The following is a 16,777-nucleotide window of genomic DNA, read 5'->3' on the forward strand; positions in this document are numbered from 1 at the left end:
GGGTTTAATTTGGATTTGTCTGTGCATGTTTTTTTTACTCTCATAGATTTTGTTACCATTGTCATGCATTTTACAACTGAGAGACTGTAACGGCTGAAGCTAAAAATCATAATTTGTGTTCTACTGAAGAAACAAAGTCACCTACATCTTGGATGCCCTGGGGGTAAGCAGATAAACATCAAATTTTCATTTTTGGGTGAACTATCCCTTTAAATTCTCCAGCTCATGATAGGAGGATGGATTCTGATTGGCTGTCAATACTTTTATCATTCATCAGCTGGAAAAAACAGTTCAGAAAGTAATTCCAATGATATTGTTTCTCGGTCCCTTTATTGTTATAGTTGTGGTGTGGACTCTGCCATTCTTTAATATTGAGAATGATTTTAGTACAATATCTTTATAGTTATCCTCCTTGGTGTGAACGGGCCTTTAGATGCAAGTGCTCAACAAATACGTTTCGCATCTGTTGCAACGTTTCGCGCTTGTCATGGTCACGCATTCTAAAAATGCTTCGCTCAAGTGAAAAGTGATACAATTTTATTTAATTCGGCTATTTTTATTACATAGCAATTTTTATTTTTCCACAATGGAATAAAAAAATGGTAATTGCAATTTAACTTACAAATCTGGCTTTTTTCCCTCAAAATTATGATTTTCTAAATTTTAATAATAACCCGCAATTCTGACAAAACAAATAAATACATATTACTAACTAATTATCTTTTTACTAGCTTGATAGATAGATTGAATGTCAAATTAAAAGTAGAAATTAACAATGTTAAAAAAAAACAAAAAAACATTTTATTAAAAAAATGAACAAACAGCACACTAGAGAGGCTGCCATGAGGAGATGAACGCTGAGCAGCTAAACACGTAACAGATATGGTTCCTCATGGTTCTATAAACACTGAAGTTCTACACACACCATTTTTTCAACTTTTCCTCTTTTTTTTTTTTACAAGCTTAAATAAATAATTTCAAACTCTTCCACTCATTCCTCTCCTGGGACTTCATGCATTATAGTAACAGCACAAATATTCAAAACTAACAGACTGTGAAGGGAAAAAAAATAACAAGTATGCCAAGTGTAACTCTCACTCCAAACTGAAATCATAGTCAGCCCAGGAATTGACTGCCACAGACACTTTCATGCAATGCTGCAAAAGCTCCTGAGGCGCAGCAGTGAGCCGAGGGTCTAGCAACACACTTTTCCCACCAACTCACAATGACTTCATCAGTTCAGTTCTACAGTTCAGTATGAGTAGGTTCAGGAAAGGGCCAGTCTGGGGCCACACTGCATCCGCTGAGGGTCCAGGCTCTCGCTGTGAGCACCGAGCAGCATGTGTGAAGTCAAGCAGACAGCTGCGTCCCTTCAAGAGTGACTGCGGTCTTCGCTGCTGCCCACTAAAACCTTGCTGTAAAGTTTCTGCTGCTCCTCCTTGAAAACTTCTTTAACTTTCCCTCGTTTTAAACCACCATCCCTGTGAACATGCAAAACACAAATGTTTTGAGCTTCACTTCATTTCAAAATGTCAATGCACATCCTTTTTAGTGACCTGTGTGTTTGACACTCTTTAATATGGGAACTCACCACAACAAATCTGCCAGTCCTCCCTTTCTAGCGATGGCCGCTTTGACCCTATTGGCAAACTGCACAGCGTCCTCCCCTTCCTGTAAGAATATGATTTTAAAACTCACCTAAATATAGTGAATGAGTGACCGACAAGCTCAAAAATTGTCTGAGTTTTGAAAAGAAAAACAAACCACTGTTCACAAGGCTGATTGATTTGATCAAAGCTACAGTAAAAACAGTAAAAGTGTGAAATACTATTACAATCCAAAATTACCGTTTTGTTTTTAATGTATATTTTAAAATATGGTTTATTCCCGTCTTCAAAGAGTTTTCAGCATCATTACTCCAGTCTTCAGCGTCTAATGATCTTTCACAAATCTGATGCTTAACATTGTTTTGGATGCATGTTTTCATGTTTCTTCGATTAATAGAAAGTATAAAAGAACAGCTATTATTTGAAATACGTTATGTCTTTACTGTCACTTTTGATCAATTGAATGCATCCTTCCTCGATAAAAATATAAATTTCTTTAAAAAAATATCTTACTGACCCCAAACTTTGAACAGCAGTGTGTATATAGTGATGCATGTGTCTCTTTGGAAGCTTCACCACTCACCATGCGGCTCATTGGTGGAAGGTACCAGACGCTACACACAATGGCCCAACTGCTCATCATGTGCAGCAGGTAGTTCACCATCCCAAACTTGCTGCTGTTCCAGAACGCATCACCAAAACGAGGGTCATACTGCCAGAATAACAGCAAGAGGAATTTAAAACACTTTATAAACAACAAAGCCAGCACGTAAGAGAAAACGGAGGCTGTTCTAACCTTTATGGCCACAGGGTAAACAGTGCAACCGATCTCAAAGCTTCCCTTCTTGAACATCATGACTGAAGTGTTGTTAATACAAGTTCCTTTAGAAATGACAAAACAGTGTATTTATTCCACATATACTTCAGTACGAAATGGTAATATAAGCAGGAGTTTGAACACTCACCCTCTGGGAATATGAGGATTGGCAGTTTGCTTGTGTCTGCAACGTGGTCACTTAATCTAAAAAAAAAATTAAATCAGTTTGTTCAAATCATAACTGCAAGTTAATCTTGGAGGAGTTGAATACTGTATGTGTGAGGGAAATGCAATGTTACCGTTTGGCCACTAGGTGTCGGTCCTTCACTTCAGACCTCTCAAACCAGATGTGAGGACAGGCCTTCACCATCGCTCTCTGAATGACCCCCATCAGACCACCATGGACCTGACCCACCTGATTCACGCATAGAGACAGAGGTCATGCATTCAATATCAACACTGAACCTAAATCATCAACACAAACATCACACTACCATAGCGTAGCATCCGTCACTGGCCAGAATGATGACGTCGATAGGTGAGGTATGATTGGCCACACAGATTCCTCCGTTTTTGGGTTTATTCTCACTTTAAGGAAAAAAAAGTCAAGTGGATACTAAGAAATATGAAAAGTAAAAGCAGGCATAGAGATCTTTAATAGTGTTTAATATTGGCATATGTTAGCGTTTATGTGTCAGTACCTGTCATGGTAGGTGATGATGGCCGTGAGGGCTCTTATACAGATCCGGTAACACATCAGATGAACCTTGTCACTGAGATAATTCTTCATTCTGCCCAGTAGAGAAATCAGTGTTAATAAACACATTTACAAGCCATAAAAAGATTAATTTCTGTGATGTAAAGCTGAATTTTCAGCATCATTACACAAGTCTCCAGTGTCACATGATCCTTCAGAAATCATTATAATATGCTGATTTGCTGCTCAGTTGTTTTCTTATTATCAATATTGGCTCTTGTGATCAATGTTGGAAACTATTTTTCTGGATAAGTTTTTCTTTCAGAATTCTTTGATGAATTGAATGTTCACAAGAACAGCATTTATTTGAAATAGAAATCTTTTTGATCACTATTAAAGTCTTTCCTGTCACTTTCTGATCATTTATCATTGCTGAATAAAGGTATGCTATTTTAATCTTACTGATTTCAAACTTTTGAATGGGAGTTTACATCAATGTTTACACTGTTTTCTCTTAAAGCACAACTGAGCCAAACTTGTGCATCACAGGACAGACAGTCATAGATAGACAAAGTCAATCAATTACCAAGCATTTAAATCAGAAGTCGACCAAGACATACCTTCCATTTGGAAACAGGCCAACGATTGACGTCAGAACTACGAGAAGACCGACCCCGGTGAAAGCAAGCGTGACCCTGTTAAGAGCAACACAGCAAGTTTGAAAAGCAAAATCTAATAATGACACTGCTTAGCATTATCAGAACAAACTTTATGTCTGCATTACAGTACACATCCTGGGCTAGAGAAGACTGCAAACAGCCTCAGGTGACTTGCACATTTTTTCGGAATAGTTCTTTTGAATAAAAATATAAGGTGTCCATTTAACCTTGAGCACTTAGCATTTGGCACCTGAAACCCTTAAAACTGCTGACGGTTTAAAATCGCTGATGGTTTAAAACCGCTGACCTACATCAGTTTTTAAGGTTTGGAATCAGGCCACATCTCTATTTCCTCTCTAGAAGCTATTTCTCACTGAAATACACTGCATTCTTTTTAATCCAGAACACTAGATGTTATACATTTTCTGAATTCATAAACAGTTACAGACTGGGCATCATAGACTAAATGACTGAGAATCCCCCACTTTCAGACCTAAGGTGGGAATCACACACTAAAACGTTTGATATCCTCCAATTGGATGAAATCAAAGTCGTAAGCTTAAAAATAAATAAATTAAAAGTTTATTAATTAGTTATGTGACCCTTGAGCACAACACCAGTCATAAGTAGCAGGGGTATATTTGTAGCAATAGCCAACAATCCATTGTATGGGTCAAAATTTTATATTTTTTTTTAATTTTTGATTAGTAATATGCATTGCTAAGAACTTCATTTGAACAACTTTAAAGGTGATTTTCTGCACCCTCAGATTCCAGATTTTTAAATAGTTGTATCTCAGTCAAATATTGTCCTATCCTAACAAACCATACAGCAATGGAAAGCTCATTAATTCATGATGTATAAATCTCAGTTTCAAAAAAATCTGCCCTTATGACTGGTTTTGTGGTTCAGGGTCACATAGATTGTGGTATATCTCAACTTCAAAATCTGCAGATTTTGACCTTCATCAACTAACACTGACTCGTCCAGACTGCAAATCAGGGGAAAACTGTGTGCAAAAGTTGCGTAATATAATCCAGTCTTAAAACTGATCTTTCTGTTAGCATGTCTTTAAGAATGAACAGGAATATGAGAGCCAGTTCAACTCCTTTAAACTGATTACCAATTTAAAAACCCCTACTATCACGAACAATATCCATCCACAAAGCATTCATGCAGCATCCAAAGATCTTCCTCTGACCTGAGTGGCAGGAGAAACCCATATCGGATGAGCACTCCCACTCCCCAGAGTGCAGTGAGCCTGGTGCTGATGTGGTGGAAGTTGTAGTTGCTTCGGGTCAGCAGGTTCCAGGACTCCAGCTCCTCCGCCGTGAAGCGCTTGGTCACTTCATCATCGACAATGCTCTCCACACCTCGCCGGCAGAAATAGAAGATGTCAGACATGTCAAACTCAGGCTCTGCACCGCCACGCCTCATTTCCTGGACCTCCTGTTCGAGGGACACTGGCTCTTTAGCGATTATCCCTGAGGGGGGAAAAAGCAGGGTTATGATGATATTGAAGATAAGATGTCGGTGGCAATGATCTTTTTAGTGTTTCACCATTGCTGTAGGGTTTGTAGAGATGCTGATTCTTCTCCTTAGCTCCTCGCTCCATTCTTAAGGTCGCCCACTGAAAACAGAATGAGAATTAGACACACAAATTAAGCAAATCACAACCTGTAATAGTTCAGCACAGTACCCTAGTGTGTCCACAGTAGTTTCGTGTTAAAAGCCTTAAAGCAGCAATAATATATTTCAAACTGTGGTACTTGACCAATTTAAAAGTGCTAAAGTTTTTACTGAACCTTTGCATCATGGTGATAGATGATGCATTTCATTAGGGAATTACATTACATGAGTCATGATATCTTAATTGAAACACTTAATCGTCCTTTTGTTACACCATGTTACATTTATTTTGTATCCCCAAAGGCAGGCTGGACTGAGACCCCATGAGACCTCAAGCAGCTGTCATGAGGATGGGGAAACAAACAACATTCAAGCGGTAAACAGCCTTTGGGGAGCCAATTCCACAGAATCACAGCCAGCCGCCCAAAACACCACTGGGGAGGAGAAGACAACAGCTGATCCGTGTGTCCTTGCCGGGTCCTGGAGTTCAGCCAGAGCGCCTGAAAACCACAACCACTGACAGTTCAGCAGACTTTTGAACCAGTTCTTTTCAATAATTTGGTTAAAACGATTCACAAAGCATCTGTCAATCACTTAGAACTTACTCATCGCTAATAATGAAACTTTTAAAACCTATGAATCCAGCAATAAACAACATTCAACCCAATATTTACCTATAATGCAGTTTCTAGGAGCACTTGACTCACTTGAATCAGTTCAGATTGAAACGAACAAGCTAAAAGAACCTGTCTGGCTTAAACCTGCTGCCTCACACTGAACTAAATACAGGATTTCTGCATAGGTTTTAAAATCAAATTTAAGACATATCACATTTAAGATTTTATTTTTTTTTTTTTGTTTTCTTAATGGGTTTTAGAATACAATTCCAAAATAAACCATGAATTCCAGATATGTTTTTGTAACCAAAATGTCATGCATTTCTTCCTAAATATTTTTGAATGTTTTCTGAACTGATTATTTTCAATCAAGTACTACAAGACACTGCATTTCAATTAAATACTGAGCATAACTTTTTAATGAGGGTTTCAAATAAGTTTTAAAGATTGTTAGTAACCAATGAAAAGAAGAGAATCACAGAATCATTGAAAAGGTTTACACTTGTAAACCATTTCAGATATTTAATATTTTTTTACTTTAAATTTGCTCAAAATGAATTTAAGATGTTTTAAGACTCACAGGAACCCTGTAAATATTTTCAATATTTTGCTTTTTTTATTGATACCTGCACATGTATGTACACGTGTACACAACATTTGATGTTGCTGGATCTGAATTTTCCCTTAGGGATCATTAAAGTGGATTAGCCAAGCAAGGACAGCAGCTGAGCACCGAGTGTGGAAAGATGTCCATGCGCTCTATCAAAGTAAACAGTGACTCTCGCAGGCGCTGATGATGCTGTGACTCAGGAAGGTCAGGATAGGGAAAGAGTGAACAGTCAAGCTGCTTGTCAGACTAAATCTCGCACCCCTGCTCAGGGTCACAGAACAGCAAAGTACAGGGCAGTTAGTCACTGGAAAACAGCCATCTGGAGTTTCTTAGGAAGACTGGAGAGGGTCAGAAAGAGTGACTACATCAGTCCAGAAAGATGAGAGGGGAGTGGCACCATAGGAAATAATCAGAATCTATTTAAGGTCACACCCAGAGCTCTTACCGACATGCATTACGTAAACAAATGATTGCAACAATTAGTAACATTTAGGCACCTCAGGATTTTATTTTCATTTAGAAAAACAATGTGATTACAAAATTATTCTTGATGCATCTCAATCACAAAATAAGGATACAAATCTTTAGCATCAAGTCATGCATTAGACCTACTGATTTGTGTCACGCTACACAAAGTATGTGAAATCTGTGATACTTGCTGTCAGTTCCAAAAAGAGGATCCTCGAGCATCAAGAATAGGCCACTGTTTCGCCATTTCTGGGTGGAAACATCCAATATGACAATTTCTGAAACAGCACTGGCAAAAAACAGCACTGCCAAAATGTGCAATATTACAATAAAATTTAGAACTGTTTAAATGAATTCCTATCTCTGTATCATTTTTCTCAGCTCATGTTCAGTAAGTTTGGGACCGGTCTTATTTTTTTAAATGTTTATGAAAGGGTCCTGTGCTTATAAGCATTGCATTTCTTTGATGAAAAATACCGTAAAAATCAGAAATATTGTGAAAAGATTTTTACAATTTAAAACAACCATTTTCAAATTTATATATTATAAATGCAATTCATTCCTATGAAGACAACTCTGAATTTTCAGCATAATTACGCCAGTCTTCAGTGTCACATGATCCCGGAGAAATCATTCTAATATGCTGATTTGCTGCTCAAGAAAAAATTCTTATTATTATCAATGTCCAACAGTTGTGATGTTAAATATTTTCGTATAACCCATGAGACATTTTTTTCAGGATTATTTAACTAATAGAGAATTCAACAGAAAATCATTTATTTGAAATGTAACTCTTTTGTAACATTATAAATGTATTTACTGTGATTGATTAATTCAATGCATGTTTACTGAATAAATGTATTAATTTCTTCGTTTAAAATACAAGAAATTGTGCTGACTCCAAACTATTGAATAATAGTGTACCTGACCCATCAATGTGGGGTAGACTAACATTTAGTGTGTGTCTATCTTCTGTGTTTATAGGCTTGCATTTTGACATAAATTCAAGTAAAGAGAATTTTCTCTTATGGAAAGAACTTTCATATCATGTGCTTATTAATAATACAGACTAACATGCACTTGAGGACACACGTTTCTAAAACTTGCACTTGTGGCATTCACATTCTCACCCATAAATTCACACCTTTACAAACCACTCTGAAATGACCCAAACTGCCAGAGTCCTGCAACAATGCATGTTGTCCATAAAGTTTTGAAGATGAAAGAATATGTGACAGCACAGAATAAAATGAGGAAAAGTCGAATGACAGCCAGACCCTCCAGACTTACAAATTCAGTCAATTGTGAATCTATGTTCTATTTTGGGCCTCTATCATCCTCAGTAAAGGGAAAGAGTGCTGACTGCAACTGAACTAAGTAGTAAAAACACAGAGCAAAACTCCCTGAATGACCTTTCAAATTAAATTACAAGACCACTGCAGACCACCAAACCTGCTGTAACTCTCCACAGCTCCTCAGATATTCTTGTTGAGTAATTTATTTACTGTAAAATGGCAGGCATTCTCAACATCAGCTCACTCACCTCAAACAGCTTGACGAGGGACTCCATATACAGTCTGCGGATCCCAAAGGACACACCGAAGATTGCAGGTACGATGATGAACACCAGAAGAAGGGTGAACCACACCGTGAAGGAGATGCCCAAGAGCATACAGATCAGGCTGTCGAAGGGGAAGAGGTAGGACTCCATCTTGACCAGAACGTGGACTATTTAAACGTGACGAAATTACCTAAACACAGTCTGATGGACTCCTCTAAAGCGCCTCAATTTCTGAAGCCTACGCTGAAACACGGCCTTCATGAGCATAAAGGGAAAACTTATGATTTATGCCTGGAACAATGGACAAATATCCATTAAATTAACGCAATAGACATATCAGCGGGACACATCAAGGTTAAAAAAAAACTTAAATATCCAATCCTTCCTGCTTTTAGTCTCTTGGGAAGAATATTGTGCTTCAGTGACCTGTGAAACGGTCTCACATCAGTCCACTGCCAGTTCTGTCATATCTAGAAAAACAGGAAAGAAAACACTGAATTATGTATAAGATTTGCTCATAATAAATTGCTTATATAAAATACTCTTGCATTACTTACGAAATAGAATGATACGAGCCTTTTCCACCTTTTAGATTATTTAAAGCAGAATTATATTCTAAAGAACGAAATGTGTTGATAGGCACTATTAAATGGACTGTATTGGACCATTCGAAAGCACTCAAAAAGCTAAACACATTCTTCATCTAAATTTTAGAGATAAAAGTCAATTATATCTAAAATGCATCATAAACTGAGCAAAACTGCAGCTGTATGAAACACTGTTTGCTATACAGATGCACGTTAAATGAGAGGATGCTAAAGCGCTAATCATCAGCTTCTCTTTCAATCCCGTCATTAACCCGCCAAACGTCTTTAAATGTATGAAACCCGCTGTTTACACTGACCTGTGCCCGGAAGATAGCGTTTAAATGCTGATTTGTCTTCTCAATAAAACACTAATTTGACATTTGAGCATCGTGAGACGCTGCTGTTATTGTTGTTATACAACATGTTTAAGCGCATCAGCAGCGGCGCGTGCAGCACGGCTGCAGCAACTTCCGCTTCCGGTGGGCTCGTCTGCTTCGACATTGATGATTGGATGATTGTCCCTCCTACCGCTGATCTCCGCGCAGCTGGTCTATGAACGCAGGTTGAGTTTTTATTATATTTTTTTATTATTTAATTGTATTTATTTTAATTATCAATACCCTTCAGACGTGGTGTAATTTCCTCTAAAATTTTATTTAATTTTATGTATTTAGGATGCATTAAATGTCAGCTTTGAAATTAGCCTTAAGTCAACCATTTTGCTCTAAAAATGTTACAGATAATTTGTATAATTTGTAATGTGATGGAAATGTTCATGACACAAAATATGACTGATACATGTGTACACTGTTGGTAGAAAAATCAAAACATCTAGAGAGAGTGTGAAAAGTGTGTTTAGGAGTTTATTTTGAAAAAGTTCAACCTGCCACATGCACAGATGACACAGTTGGGTCAGCCAGAAAATCAGATTTAAGAAGACTGCATCGGACTGTTAGGACAGCAGAAAGAATCATTGGTGTGCACATGTAATTCATTCTACATTTTTAATTATTGCCTTCTCAAGTATTATGTAAATACATATGCATATCTCTTTATCTATACAGTTCTGTATAGAGTAAAAAAATGCACAAATCTGTACATAAATCAATCTACTGTTCCAGAATCATACACATTATTTATTGTTAAGGCTTACTATTTAAATGTGTTTTTTCTTCTCTGTTCTCATGTCAGATGTGTATTTATGTATATACCAGGAGCACCTTAAAACACACACACACACACACACACACACACACACACACACACACACACACACACACACACACACACACATTCCTCGTGTGTGTGTGTGTGTGTGTGTGTGTGTGTGTGCACACCTGGCGAATAAAGCTAATTCTGATTCTGATTCTGGTTTTTTGAAAGTCATCCAGTTCCTTATCATCTCAAATGTTTATACAGCAAATTTGTCTTTACAGACTTTCAGTGTCCCAGTTTGGCCTTCTGAAAATGGTTTATTTCATTCCTATCACAGAGAGCATTGTGATTTAAAAACATACATTTATAAATGAAATGCCAAGGTTGAAATGTACGTGCCTCACATACTGCAGAACCATCTGTGGCCAGATGCTGGAGCTGGAACTCTACTGTGTGTCATGCAGGTAACAGAAACACGTCACTATTAACTAGTAGGTTGCTCTTTTTAGCAGCAAAAACATTTCCATCTTATTTTGACAGACGAACGTTAGCTATTTTTTGTAAATGCGCGAAACTTCCGTTTCATATGTGGTCATATTACAAGAACAATAACAAAGTGCAGTAAACTGTAAAACTATTTGCTTTACAAACCAGTGTTTATGAATGCAATACATTAAAATTATATGAAAAACTAGTTTGCAAATCAAGCAGCATGAGGGACTGTTTTTGTACAGCTAAAATAACTGAACGCAAATGACACCGGAAGTCGTAGATATGTGGCTCAATAATACAATTGCTTTATTGTTGACAAATTAGTCTTGGTGTTTTAAGAATACAAGATCAAATCAGAAACTGTTTGATTGCACAACTCTTTAATGAAATCTACACTCTACAAAAAGTTGTTTTGGCATGCAGAGAATAACTAAGGTAAGACAAACTTGAAATCACATATAGATACAAGAAAATCAATCCAACCTCTCTCTCTCACACACATTCACTCACACAAAGTATGTCTCAAATACTGTATTAAGATCAAAGATGCTTGTTGGACTGTTAACTTACAACATTTAAATACATGACAGAACCACACAAGTGTAGGCTACTTGGCTGTGTTGACTCAATAGTATCAGCACTAGCATTCATGCAAGACAGTGTGCAAACAAGGGCAATGTAATGTTTTCTTTATGGCAAATCTTTCTCTTCATTTCAAAAATATGCCCACGCATACAGTAGTGCATAGGTCTGATGTATTTTACAATAATAGCAAATGATTGATAGCAAAGTTTCCAGCATTTCCCAGTACATTGATATATAAAATAAAATCTTTGTGAGTAATAATCTATCATAGGCTATTAAGAGTCTTTTAAAGGGAAACTACACACACTCATCTTTCTATATTTTACAAATATTAATAAATAGCTTAAATATGAAACAGCAATGTTATTGCGATTCATCTGATGCGCCATACTGTAACAATGTAGGTGTGAGATGCCAGTAAATGAAAGTAGTGAATTTTTTCATACTTTGCTGTTTTGATTGGTTGCTTTCTTCGCAGGCTTTATATTGGGTAAAAAAAAAAAACCTGTTACACAAATATATTTCAGCGATCACAGTATTAGATTCATCCTCTCGTTCCCACTGTTGGCTTCTGGGCTTCAGGAAAGCTGTTATGGAGGGTAATAGTGCAGTTCTTTCTTGTGTGCTTTGAGGTCAGAGGTCATGTTCCAGAAGTTCCTCTTGTGAGGATGCTCCCGCTTCCTCCTTTTCTTTCCTCTCCTCCATCCTCCTCTATCTATGCCGGAGCACAGGTGATCCAGTTTATGACATGGTTTGTCCGCCTTTCCTCTAGCGAGACATCATTCGCACAAATTCTGATAGAAGAAAGACCAGAAATTGTTTTATTAACCTGTAGGCGCCAGAGCTGTCATAGGCCATTATTACTGGCGACTGTCTGTGTGTCCCAAAGTATAAGACCTCTTTTGGTCAGTCTGCTTTCTCTGCAAAGGGGCCAAAACTACCAGAAATTGTTTTATTAACCTGTAGGCGCCAGAGCTGTCATAGGCCATTATTACTGGTAAAAACAAAACAGCGGTGGCCACTGGGTTATTGTCTGAGCATGTTACCTTTGCTCTAATGCTTATGCATATAAATAATTCTGAATATGTTTTTTTTTTTTTTGTAATTTCATGGTATATTTTCTCCCCCTCCTCCCCCCTTATTACTTTTATTGTTAGCATTGTTATTATTATTTTGTGTGTGTGTTATTATTATTGTTTTTTTCTAAAGCCTCCCATGGAAAGGTGTTGAAAATGAGCATGTATGCTAAAAAAAACTTAAGCAAATGCATATGGTTTGTCCAGTGTATTTGTGATGTCCATGTCCAAAATTTAATTACATAAATAAATAAAACACTGTAACAGTGGTTCCCCACTGGTTTTGCTTAAAAATCCAGATTTTACATCAAGTGGTGACCTAACACGTTATCACAATTTATACACTTATGTAAGTATATTTATTGCACCCAATTATAGAAAATTCTTAAAAAATAGGATACATTTTTTTAAGGACTGTATCCTATTTGTGTGTGTGTGTGTGTGTGTGTGTGTGTGTGTGTGTGTGTGTGTGTGTGTGTGTGTGTGTGTGTGTGTGTGTGTGTGTGGTTTTGCCATGAACAACAACACATTTTTCTCCCTTTTGGAGCATATAATTTGCTATCTAAACTCTGCATAATTATATTATTAGTGTGGCATTATTTTTGCATTTGCCATTGTTTTTTTCTGCTGTCTGTGTCCCAGTTTTGGGTTGCAGCCCATCATTTGGGAACTGCTGCTCTATAAATTCTTGCTTTATAAATAACGGAAGAAAAAAACAAAACAAATGTACTATTGACCTCAGATGAGTCAAAGTTAGCCTGAGCTCCAAATACAAGAGGACGCTGAACTGTCACACCTCCAGTCATCAGCAAGAATAACAGTGCTAGCTATTTTTGTCCTTGCCGTTTTCATGCTCTTTTTGAGCGTGGTTAATCTGAGAGGTGAAATAATCCCATGGTTAAGAGATAATCTGGTTGACAGCTCTACTACTGTCACTTTACCCCCTTCACGAGGATGAGATTCAATAGCGGCTCACAGCAAGAGGGAGCAAAATAAATAATAATGGATCCAAAAATATGGATCATTTGTCTCAGTCCTTTTTTTCATATTCTGTATTTTGCATTGCATTTTTTTCCACTTATGTTAGTCAAGGTTTCTTCCATAAAAAGTAATTTTCCACTTTTTGGGACAGAACAATTATTTTTGCAATTAGTTTCAGTAAATGTTCTGGTTAGACTGAAGAGCTTGTGCTGTGAACACTAGAGTACTTCTATATATTTTTCCCTCAAAAAGAGCTAGGAACATCAGTTTTCCCTCAAGAAATGTGCTTTACAAAAGGTTGATTGCTACTTTAATAACATTGAGATCAAAATGAGAACAAAAAATGAATTAAATTTGGGATTAAACCTTAGAATTATTGCTTTCCATAATTAAATTTTACTGTGGATTCCAAAATATGGACAAGAGACACACGGAAGGGAATGTGAATGGAATATTTTGTAGATTATTGTTGACAGATCATAGCGATCATTTTCTCCAGTGCTGGATAAACCAATTCTCTACACCTAGCACAGCAATAAGACACTGCGGCAGTGGAATTAGCACTGAAATTAGCATTATTAATTAGCATAGCAAACACAAGGTGGCTCACCTTCAAAGTCCACGTGCCCGTCTCCGTTTAAATCGATGTCCCGAAGAATGTCCTCCAGATCTCTGTGACCCACCTGAGTGAATAAGAATCAATAAAAGGATGAAAGGAGAATTGGATGAGAGCTATAAAAGCTTTTCAGCAAAGTAACATCACCTGTTGGCCCAGCAGTTTCTTCATGGCCTCTCTTAGTTCTGCTGTACTGATCTGACCGTCTCCGTTGGTGTCAAACTGAGAGAAAGGGAACAGCTTATTTTTTGCTTATTTTATTTGTGTGCTGTTTTTGTTCTGTGTGACGTCACCTGGCACCTCTCACTTTAGCGCTGCATTGTTAATTGAAATAAAATCAAAATTGTAGCATGGCTTAGATTTCGTACTACAACTATCAAATCCTAAAGGTTGTGTGCTAAATAAATAAATAAATATATATATATATAAAATAAATAAATATATATATATATATATATATATATATATATATATATATATATATATACATCAATGCACTGCATGTTTTATAGTATTGTAATTTTACAATTATTATTATTACTATTAATTTTGTTAAATATTTCAGTAGTAATATTTCCTGTTTTGTTTTTCTACTATTTTTATATTTTATTTAGTAATAATAATAAAATAATAACATTATTATTATTATTATTATTATTATTATTATTTTACTTTGGCCAAATTGTGCAGGCCTACCAACAAGCCCACCAAACCTGTATTTCACATTTTAAAGTACATTTTTATAAGAAAAATTGCACCTCACCTTTTTAAAAGCACCGCTATTAATTGAAACAAAATCAAAATGATAATATAGCTTAGTGCAATTATCTAATTGTAAAGGCTGTGATTATATTAAATAAATGTATGTGCTGTGTGTTTCATTAGTATTGCAATTTTACAATTGTGATGTAAAATAAAATTATGGTGATATTATTTTACTTAAATTCTCAATATTTTACTTAACAGTAAAATAGTACAATTGTAATATTTTTCTTTTGTTTTTTCATTTTTATAATAATAATTAATCATTTTTAGATAATTTCATATAATTTTTATATAATTTATATAATTTTTAATAATAATAATTAATAATTAACATTATTATTATTGCTATTTATTTTTTAAATTGCAATTAAAAAATGCAATTAAATTGTTTAAAACTGCATTTTACATTGCAAGAAAAATATATCAGAAAAAACACAATTTGCTTTTTCCCGCAAATTGTGCAGGCCTACCTCACCTCTTTGAAAGCATCTCTCAGTTCCTTTACTCCGATCATATCTGCCGTCTCAGCCAGAAGTTTGGGGCCCATCAACTCCACAAAGTCCTCAAAGTCCACATGTCCTCCCACTATAAGACAGAAGACACATGCTGTTAGTGAACTTCTCGAACTACACAGAGCCCTATAAAACCTATATTTTTAAATAAATGTTGAACAAAACAGGTTGATTTGATGTTGCGTACAGTTCATGTTGATCTGCTGACTCAGTTCGATGAGCTCCATCTCAGTGGGCATGTATCCCATGGTTCTCATGCAGTTCCCCAGGTCTTTGCAGCCAATGAAGCCGTCTTTGTCTTTATCAAACTCTTTGAAGGCTTCTCGTAGCTCTGTGAAGATAGAAAGCATGTCAGGAAAAAAGAGGACAGAGCGAGTAAGAGATAATGAAAAGAGAATATTTTATAGCACAGTTATGCTTCCCTCATGTGCTCTGTTTTCAAAACAATTTTGAAGACAATTACAAAGCACTTACAAAGCACAACAATGAATCTCTGAATGACCAAAACACTTGTAACTGAATACTTCATTGCAAACCTTTTCTATTCATAATGAAATAAAAGCTCTTCAAAATAAATTGGAACAATTGACACATTATATTGGAGTGTGTTGGGAAATTTCAGAGTGAGAATTTGCACACATTGAAATGTCAGAAATTATATGCGATTAAGGGTGTATTCACACCTGTCTTGTTTGGTTCGATTGGAGCTAAATTTATTTTGTTTCTTTGTTGTTGTTATTTTTTTGGGGTGTTGATACAGTAATCACACTCAGGTGCGGACCAAACAACTGTACCGAGACCCAGCTGAAGACGTGTTCTCAGTCCGCTTCCAAACAAACTCTGGTACAGTTGAATGGATGAACCAATGAATGGATGACCTCAAACACACGTGTGGTTTTGTTTACTGTTTCTGGTTCACTTGCAAAAAGGGCAGTGTGAAAGCGAACCGAACCAAAAAAAAAAAAATATCAACATTGTATTTGGTCCGAACCAAATCAAGTGACCTAGCGGACTTTCCTGGTGTGAATACACCCTAAAACACTTGAGCATTCTACAGACTCTAGTTCAGTTTAGTTTAATATCAGAAACACTGCAGGTTAACTATGAATGGCTTCTTTTCATAAGACATTTGAATTTTCAGCATTATTACTCCAGTCCCCTGCTGAAAAACTAGCATGGATTCCAAGTTGGTCCAAGCTGGTTTGTGCTGGTACAGTGCTGGTTTATGATGGTATAGTGCTGGTTTATGCTGGCTAGTGCTGGTATAGTGCTGTATCAGGCTGGCTTATGCTGGTATAGTGCTGGTTTAGACTGGTTTATGCTGGTATAGTGCTGGTTTAGAC

At 36.4% G+C, this 16,777-nt stretch overlaps 2 protein-coding genes across 7 annotated transcripts in view; both read right to left on the bottom strand.

The window, feature by feature from the left end:
- Positions 1-520: 520 nt before the first annotated feature.
- On the bottom strand, positions 521-9,754 carry LOC109098147 (glycerol-3-phosphate acyltransferase 4-like). Of its 2 annotated transcripts, XM_019111767.2 has the most exons (13): positions 9,570-9,754; positions 8,648-9,135; positions 5,341-5,410; positions 4,982-5,264; positions 3,742-3,816; positions 3,126-3,215; positions 2,919-3,012; positions 2,724-2,839; positions 2,573-2,628; positions 2,404-2,489; positions 2,191-2,319; positions 1,592-1,671; positions 521-1,481 (listed from the first exon to the last, which is right to left on the bottom strand). In XM_019111767.2, exons 2-13 carry the CDS (start codon positions 8,813-8,815, stop codon positions 1,373-1,375), a joined length of 1,356 nt encoding a protein of 451 aa, XP_018967312.1. In that variant the 5' UTR covers positions 8,816-9,135; positions 9,570-9,754; the 3' UTR covers positions 521-1,372. The 2 variants fall into 2 exon arrangements, with proteins under 2 accessions (XP_018967312.1, XP_018967314.1); XM_019111769.2 differs by lacking the exon at positions 9,570-9,754 and having other exon boundaries at positions 5,341-5,909; positions 8,648-8,781.
- A 1,412-nt stretch (positions 9,755-11,166) lies between these two features.
- LOC109098151 (calcium-binding protein 1-like) overlaps positions 11,167-16,777 on the bottom strand; it is a 31,319-nt gene continuing 25,708 nt past the window's right edge. For 4 of the 5 annotated variants that reach the window (XM_042733056.1, XM_042733058.1, XM_019111772.2 and 1 more), the window contains 5 exons: positions 15,622-15,765; positions 15,398-15,507; positions 14,305-14,379; positions 14,152-14,224; positions 11,168-12,278 (listed from right to left, as the gene is read on the bottom strand). In XM_042733056.1, the coding sequence (XP_042588990.1) occupies positions 12,253-12,278; positions 14,152-14,224; positions 14,305-14,379; positions 15,398-15,507; positions 15,622-15,765 (428 nt within the window). In that variant the 3' untranslated portion in view covers positions 11,168-12,252. Of the gene's footprint in view, positions 12,279-14,151; positions 14,225-14,304; positions 14,380-15,397; positions 15,508-15,621; positions 15,766-16,777 lie in introns of all 5 variants that reach the window. The other variant, XM_042733055.1, reaches the window with a different exon arrangement.

This window comes from Cyprinus carpio, chromosome B10, assembly GCF_018340385.1.
Source record: "Cyprinus carpio isolate SPL01 chromosome B10, ASM1834038v1, whole genome shotgun sequence".
Lineage (NCBI taxonomy): Eukaryota > Metazoa > Chordata > Actinopteri > Cypriniformes > Cyprinidae > Cyprinus > Cyprinus carpio.